Here is an 8,956-nt window from a genome sequence, read left to right as displayed (position 1 = left end):
AGAGAGAGAGAGAGAGAGAGAGAGAGAGAGAGAGAGAGAGAGAGAGAGAAAACCAGTCTCGGAAAACGCATGTTGGAAATTTATTCGCACGAACTTTACTCCAAAAGGACTAATTGCTTTGACCGTTTCGGGTGAAGAGAAAGAGAGAAAAAAAGAAAAAGAGAAAGAGAGAGAAAAAGAGAGAGAGAGAGAGAGAGAGAGAGAAGGAGACATAGGGGAAAAAAAGAAAAAAAAGAAAGAAAGAACGGGGTCGAGTTAATTACCGTCACCGAAATTACAAACGATTTTTCTACGTGTTATCCCTAGAAATAATCAATTATTTATTTACTTACAAAACGCGTAATTATATAATTAATTTCACGACGAATTTATACACAATCTGTTAAAATAATTCTTTTTCTTTTTTTTTCTTTTGCTTTTTTTCCATTAAACACCCACATATATTCTCACGATTAATAAACTCGAACGTTTACATACAAACGTAAAAAATAAAATACGAAAAAGAAAATCAAGAAAAATGAATAAGTGAAAAGGGGGAGGGAAAAATTAACGAAAAAAAAGAAAAAGATAAAGGTTAGAATAAACAGAGAGAAAAAGAAAATGTCTCTTCTTTCATTCGTATTTCTAAGTATTCTTTTGGTTCACAATTAACTAATACAATCGTTCGATGAGATGAAATATACAGGACAAAAGGTTTCGATAGGTGCACTCGATGCACTTCGAGTACTTCGATGACCGTCATCATCATCATCATCATCAATACAATGAAACCCTATCAAAAGCATCGTCATCGTCATCGTCATCGTCATGTTTGAGAAAAACTTTGTTGGGTGAAGAGTGTGCGTCAAAGAAAGACATTATATTAGATTCTAAACACGACGAACTCTACCAAAGTAGGAGAATAGAAACGAACGAACGAACGAACGAATGAACTAACGCACGTGCTAGAAAAAGAAAGAATGAGAAGAGAATAAATGAAAGAAAGAAAGAAAGAGAAAAAGTGTGTATGTGTGTATAAGAGAAAAAGAGAGAGAGAGAGAGAGCCTCGTTACGCCACGGTCACTGACTTTGTAACAGCGAATGCGTTTTAACGACTCGTAATAACTTGAGGAGCGTAAACGAAAGGAGGATTTACAAAGCGATAAAACGACGCACAAAAGAAAAAGAGAGAGAGAGAGAGAGAGAGAGAGAGAGGGAGAGGGAGAGACGATTGCATATTTTTTATTTTCTCTTTCTATTTCTATCTCTATACACTGGGTGAACGAAGAAATTTATCGTACAAATGAGGTCAAAGTTGATTTCACGATTGGATTGTGGAAATTTTATTCAAAGATATTAATATTATTTTTTTTTTTTGGTTTTGATTGAGGTATCGTTTAGGATACTTGTTTAAATATATTAATTATCAGTTGTATGATTTTTGTAATAAAGAGAGTATTTTATTTATTTAATATCAATTTTTAATATCTCGAATTATGTTTTATATTTTTTTATTAACGATAATATACGATTGATTTATTTTCTTTGTTTTTTTTTTTTTTTTTTTAAGACAATAGACATTCTGTAAATTTGTAATATCGTTGAGATTAATTAATTATACACAAATTTGATTTATATAATTTCTTTTTCTTTCTTTTTTCTTTTCTTGTTTTTCCAAAAAATATTAAACCCTCTCTCCTACGTAATCTGATGACTCTAAGATTATAGTTTTTATCTATTCTATTCGTTCGAATGATTAAAATCAATCTTGACCTAATTAATACGAATTTCGATGTTCACCCTGTAGATATTTTTCTGTATTTATTCATTTAGAATCTTTCTCAATAGAGCATTTGAAGCCGCGCCCAAAATGCGTGGGTTAACAGCGTCGTATAAACGTGCCGTGAAAGATAAAACGAGAATAGAATGAGAAAAAAAGATAGAGAGAGAGAGAGAGAGAGAGAGAGAGAGAGATAGAGATAGAGAAAGATTGATTACAATTTTCTTTCTATCCACTGTCTCTCATTCGAGGATAAACCTGTGTGTGAGAATCCGTTGAGAAAGAATGAAAGAATCAACGAAAGAACGAAAGAACGAACGAACGAACGAGCTAGCTAGCTAGCCTAGCAAGTTAGCTAGCTGTTCTATTCTGTTCTATTCTGTTCTGTTGAATTGTGTTATGTTGCGAGATGAAGGCGAGGTCGGGACACCGTTCCTTGTGAAATACATAGGTGCACACGCCTTCTTTAAGTAAACGTCTTTCTCTCTTGAAAGAGAAGATCTTTTTCCAAGTTTCTATAATTAATATTATTCTTTTTTTTTCTCTATTTGTCTTTATTCAATTTAAACAAAAAAAAAATAACGACGAACAAAATATTTTTCATTTTTTTTACGATATTTAAGATTGACTTTAATGATAGATATATGGCATAATTCTAATCCTTCCTTCCATACTTCAAATGCAACAACACACACACACACCCATAGCATAATATAAATATTTTAATTATAAATTTTTTGTCGATAGATATAATATGACATAATTTTGAACTACAATTAAACCTACCCTTTCATACTTCAAATATAAAATTGATGCGTCAAATGTAATCCTATCCATAGTATAACATAAATATTCGTATTAATCGTTTAAAAATGATCTAACAAAATACTTTTCCGATAGCTCTGCATAGAAAGAAAATAAAAAACCACACAAAACCAACCACCTCTCTCTTACCAAGTAAATCGCCAATACAACTTAACAGATAATCATTTTCTTTTTGCTATGACAAATTCAAGTTTCTTCGATGGATTCAGAAATTCTTAGAATAGATGATAGATCGTAGAAACTACGGTATCTTTTACTCACGGTGAACTAGCAATGATAACGGTCCACCGTACTCTACCAATCGTGGAATCACAACAGTAACAGTAACAGCAGAAACCAGCAGAAACCATCGACGAGCACGCGGGTACGAGACGACGATGGTTCGGTTCTGCAACCGGGAAAATAAGAAAATCTATGGGGCACATAGGAGTTATTGCCAGAAGAGGACCGATAAATTGTCGTTGCGATCGTTCCTTGGCTTACACCAGAACCATAATTTATGATCGTTTCATGGGAGATGGGGGAGGGAACGAGGGGGGAGATGGGTGGGGAGAGAGAGGGTTCAGAACACGAGCAGCAACGCTTCTGCCGTTACGTCGTATTTATTCTCCATGGTATCTGTATAAGAAATGTTAAAGAGAAAGAAAGAATAAACCCCCTAACGTTCCATCTTCTTTTATCTTTCAACTTTGCGTTCATTTATAGATAGATAGATATATATATATACGTTTACAATAGTAGGAATTCTAAATCATTCGTTTATTTTAATTTTCTAGTCGAACACGGAATCGACAAATAAAATTGATCAAATATTATCAAATTATTTATATCTTGTCAAATGCGAAGGGGAACGAGGAAAAACTCAAAAATGTTTCATCTAAAAAAAAAACGAACAAGAAATAATACGTGTAAATGAAATAATAAAATAATGAAAATAATAGATTAATCGTGAAATATTTTCGCGAATCGATTACTTCAAATTGCAATTACAAGATTTGTCTGAAAAAAGTGAATATATTATACGTAAAAAATAAAACGCGAATAAAAATAAAATTGATAATCCTAAGAGAGTTTTCGATGGAAACAATTGGGTAAGACTTTTTACGGGTATATACATACATACATACTTATACATACGTATAATATACGCTATTTTATTTCTCAAAGGAACCATAGACGCGACGAATAAATTACGTATTCACGTGCTATGGCTCGTAAAAGAAAGTAGAAACGAACGAACCTTCCTTTACAATAAGTTTCCAAAGGAAAAGATCTCACTCCTTCGTAAACTTCTCTCTTCCTCTTTGCTTATATACCAGCTATATACGGTTTTCGTTAAATACGTTTTCAAACGTTTCTCTCTCTCTCTTTCTCTCTCTTTCTCTTTTTCTCTTTTTCTTTCTCCTTTTTCTTTTTCGAATCTTGTCGAATAATCCGAGCGTAGGTGTAGTTAAGAGTAGGAAACGTCTTCCGTGTCATTCGTTCGTCGATTTAACAACCACTTCTTTCCTCTTTTACACCGAGTGGAAGAAAAGGAGGAAGAAGAGGAGGAGGAAGAGGAGGAGGAGGAGGAGGAGGAGGAGGAGGAGGATAAGAGGAGGATCATTCTATCCTCCTAAAGTAGTCCTACACCAAACCATGTCAAACTCATTTTTGAGTTCTCGTTTAAGCGAGTTAATTTATTGTTCATGCTATATCGAGAACCGTCTAAGTTTATGTGTGTGTTCGTGTATATGCGTGCATGTATTTTTGACCTTTTCAGATTATTCAACGATTCGAAAACGTTCTTCTTTACTTCTTGTTTCTTTTTTTTTTGTCTTTCTTTTTTTAACACACACCCACGCCTACGTATTATATATGCTAATAAATCTATTTTCAATTGTAATAGTAAATTAATAATGTGTTCTATAAAATCAAAAACAAAATGATACCTATATAGAAAAAAAAAAAAAATAATAATATAAAATACGCCGGGAGATACGTTTATTTCGATATTTTGTCTTTTTCTAATTGAAATATTATGAACTATAAAATTTTATGTGTGTGTGTGTGTGTTTATTTATAAATATATGAATTATAAAATTTAACACCTTTTTTTGTTCTAATTGAAATATTATGAACTATAAAATTTTATGTGTGTGTGTGTGTGTTTATTTATAAATATATGAATTATAAAATTTAACACCTTTTTTTGTTCTAATTGAAATATTATGAACTATAAAATAATGTATATATATAAAAAAAAAAAAAGGTAAAAGAAAAAAAAAATGAGATTAATAATGAAATTTTGTAATTTTGATTTTGTTATTACAGGAATCGGTGAGATCCCGTGTTGCGATGGACTTCACCGGTAGTGTTGGAAGGATAGTTGAAGATCCAAAGGAAGCAAAGGACATAGCCGAGAGCGAAGGTATAATCTGGCGACGAAGATGGAGGCCTTTTTCACGTACACCATCAGGCTGTGCAATGGTCAGGCTTCATGGTCTCGATGGTGGTATACACGTTCTCCAACCTTGGTTTCATGGTGGCCTCAAAAGGGATATCGCGGCTGCCATTATTAGGGATCATGGCTCGGTCGATGGGTAAGGAATTATTTTTTTCCCTTTTTTTTTTTTCAATTATTCCCTTTCATCTCGCGAAATCATACTTTTATTTCGTGCTTTTCTTTTTTTTTTTTATATATCACGACAAGAAAAAAAAAGTATTAGAAAATAATTATAATTCATGTATAGAAAGAAAATCTTGAAGAGAAAAAAATTAATAATTATTATCAATGAAAATTGTGTGAACAATATTAATAAATATTATCGATAGATAAAAAATCATCGAACTAATAAGCTCTTACGTAGCCGTGAACTATATTTTTCTTATCATTCGTGTCGCGAATTAAAAAAGAAAAAGAAAAAGGAAAAAAAAGAGAAGAAACAGAAAGTTAAAAAAAAAACAATCTTGCCCTACTTAATAATGATTGTATAATAATAATCTTTAACAAGATTGTCATCATTTAGATTGCTTTTTCCCTTTTTTCACTTTTCTTCTTATTACGTTGAAGAAGCCCCGTCAACGATAGAAAGAGAATCCTTACTCTTCCTTTTATAAAGGAAAAACCTACTTTAACATTTTCTTTGAGATTTAAACACGCGTTAGTTACGTCTTGAATTAATTCATTTTCACGTCGTTATTCCTCTTTTTTTTTTTTTTTTTTTTTTAATTTTTTTTTTTCTCGGTCTTGATTTCTTTAAAACCAAAACCAAGAATCGCGAGAATAGATGTTTAATTAACGACACTATCTACTCTGTAACTTTTACGTTTGATCCTTTTTTCTCTCTCTCTCTCTCTCTCTCTCTCTTTTTCTTTCTTTATTTCTTCCTTCCTTTCTTTACCTTGATTTTATTTCTCTCTTTCTCTTTTCCATTTATTGTTGGCTAACGTAATCGAGCGCACAACGATCACGTAGTTTTATCCTCTCGGTTTGCCCACCCGTTCGCACGAAGTTTCGCATAAATTTGCATAATCACGTATCTTTTCGGAACGAAGCGAAACACGAAAGAAAGAATGGAAAGAAGAAACTATAGAAAAAGAGAGAGAGAGAGAGAGATATTGACGCCTCTGAAAAAAAAAGGGGAAGATTAGTGAGAATTCGCATAGAAATGGTGGTTGGTCTCTTCTATCACTGTTTTCTATCTCTATCTTTTTTTCTTTCTTCTTTTTACATATTCGAACATTCAATTTTTTAATCGGTCCAACTTGAAATCATTTTTAATTTAAAAAAAAAAAAAAGACAACAAAAATACCTTTATCCTCAATTTTCTATCTTTTTTCCTTCTCCCTCGTTTTCTCATATCATCCCATTCTTTTTTCACCTTTTTTTAATAACTAACGATAAGAGTAAAAAATACGAATTCGCGAAAGATCAGTAGCTAAAGTATGAGATATAATATAATAGGTCTAAGTATAATTATTTGTATGAATTCATGTGAAGATAAATTATTTGGATAAAAATCATATCTAATTGATAAGTAAATCATATTAGAATAGAAAAATGTTCATACAATGTGCGTATATTATAACATATGAATAATTGTCCCATTGTATACTTCCTTATTTCGCTTATTCAATTTTCTTATCTTATAATACTTCCATTTCTTTCTATCATCTAAGAGAATTTATTGTAAAATCAGTAATATACGGTAACGAAAAGGAAAATAAGATAAACAGAAGATGGAAAGGAAGATTGGTGAGAAAAGTTTCAGAGAGGAGACAAGACTAGTCTCTCTCTCTCTCTCTCTCTCTCTCTTTCTGAAGTCTCGAGTTTTACGATCTCGTGGTCGCTCAGTAATCGTTTTACGACTTTTTTTCTCTCTCTCTCTCTCTCTCTCTCTCTTTCTCTTTTCATTCTGCCACCCCTTCACAGCATCCTCTTTTTACGACCACACTAATTTATATACCACGATTCGCTTCGGGAGATAGTATAAGAAAGCAAGGAAGGAAGGAAGGAAGAAAATAAAAGAAAGGATGAAAGAAAGAAAGAAAGAAAGAAAGAAAGGAAGAAAGGAAAGAAAAGATTCTCTTGAAGCTTGAAGAGAAGTCTCTCTCGTATTTGCAAGGGTCTGCCAATCACCTGTCTTCTTTTTGTTCCAGAGTCTTCCTGGTTAGAGAGAGCAAAAGCAATCCTGGGGCCTACGTCTTGACTTACAAGTACAGCGACAAGGTCTTTCACGCTCAGATTCAACCGGTAAGAGAATAAATACTTTTAACTATTACACACTAAGTCGTCATATTTTAACTGTATATCCTAATAATGAATATATATATATATATATATATATATATCAATCAACCCGACAAATACTAACAATTAAATCGAAACAATATTTAAACAAAATCTTGATATTATTATTATTTTAATCAACGAGAAAAAAAGAAAAAAAGAAAAGACTAAAAATAATTGAAATAATTTCAGGTATACGACGAAAGACGCAACTGTTGGCTCTACACGTTAGACAAGGGGGCTACGAAATTTTACGATCTCTTACAACTGGTCGAATTTTATCAATTGAATTCGGGTTCTCTGCCAACTCGTCTAACCCATTACGTTCAAACTGGTGTACCAACACCAATACCAAGGCCCGAAGATGGAGGTGCATCACCGTCACCTGCTGATGCCAGTCAAAGATTCAGTGTCAAGACAGAATCAGCGAGTATTTGAGTATAGGAGAACCAGCGACCCGTTGCTGTAAACGTCGAACATGTACCATCATCAACTGCATCTAATAGAATCGTTACCGTTACTTCGGATATTGATGATAATGATAACAACGAAGAAAATCTTCTCGTTAATAACAACAATAATATTAGAAATAATAATAACAGAATCAGCGTTGTATCAGAACCAAGAAGAGCTATGTTAAATGGTACCCCAACAGTAATAACTGTTGTAGACGTAATAGAAAATCATCATCGATTGGAACGACGTCAACGTTACAATTTAAATGATGACAGCAACGTGCACAAATTAAATGGTCATTTTCGACACCAACAACAACAACGACAACAACAACAACAAGAACAACAAAGACGTTCGAATACACGATCGGGTTGCTGGAATCTCTGCCTTTGCAGTTACAAGTGGGACTTGTAACTTAATTATTCTTAATATATTTAATTAACTGAATCTTCAAACAACCCCAAACGTCACTTTTGCTATCATCTCTGCGACGATACGTCCATGTCCCCCCAGTCTCCATTTTGAGGAAAGAACGCGAAGAAGAGGATTCATATTACTTTTTTTTGTTTTTTTTTTTTAATTGTTCAAGAGGCTCTCCACTCAAATCTTTCAAACTTTCTGAAACTAGTTTGATTGATTCCTGTGTTTATATTAATTATAAGACGTGTCGTCGTATGGTTATAATTGCGGGGGATGCAAATAACAACGTTTTGTTTTTTTTTTTTTGTTTTCTACGAACGATGTTCTAACTCGATGTTTAAAAATATCGATCTTTCGACCCTCCGTCAATGAAGAAGAAAAAGAAGAAAAAGAAGAAGAAGAAAGAAGAAAGAAGAAAAAGAATCAATAATAAAACTGCGAATTTATATTCGTCCCTATATAAATATATGTATAAATTTACATACATACATATATATATATATATATATATTTATATATATATATATATTTATATATGTAATTAATTTTGTCTTCTCTAATGAGACGAAAAGATATAAAAAAAAGAGACTACAGATGATGAACGTTCGTACGAATAACGACGAACAGGATTACTATTGCGTTTGTTTGTTTTTATTTTTAATCTTTTAATTTTTTAATCTATATATTGGGCTTATTTTCTATAATTGTAATTTTTTTTTTTTTTT

The 8,956-nt window shown here is 32.2% G+C and overlaps 1 protein-coding gene across 6 annotated transcripts in view; it reads left to right on the top strand.

The window, feature by feature from the left end:
• The window catches only part of LOC106786810 (growth factor receptor-bound protein 10-like), a 397,464-nt gene extending 389,598 nt beyond the window's left edge, over positions 1–7,866 (top strand). For all 6 annotated transcript variants that reach the window (XM_014748590.1, XM_014748591.1, XM_014748594.1 and 3 more), the window contains 3 exons: positions 4,898–5,166; positions 7,226–7,319; positions 7,548–7,866. In XM_014748590.1, coding sequence (XP_014604076.1) covers positions 4,898–5,166; positions 7,226–7,319; positions 7,548–7,793 — 609 coding nt within the window. In that variant the 3' untranslated portion in view covers positions 7,794–7,866. The remainder of the gene's footprint in view (positions 1–4,897; positions 5,167–7,225; positions 7,320–7,547) is intronic.
• Positions 7,867–8,956: the final 1,090 nt, after the last annotated feature.

The sequence above is a fragment of the Polistes canadensis genome, unplaced genomic scaffold, assembly GCF_001313835.1.
Source record: "Polistes canadensis isolate GaletaPanama2010 unplaced genomic scaffold, ASM131383v1 scaffold_83, whole genome shotgun sequence".
In the NCBI taxonomy this organism is placed as follows: Eukaryota; Metazoa; Arthropoda; class Insecta; order Hymenoptera; family Vespidae; genus Polistes; species Polistes canadensis.
The sequence above is the reverse complement of the archived record's forward strand: the minus strand, read 5'-3'. Positions and strand labels throughout refer to the sequence as shown.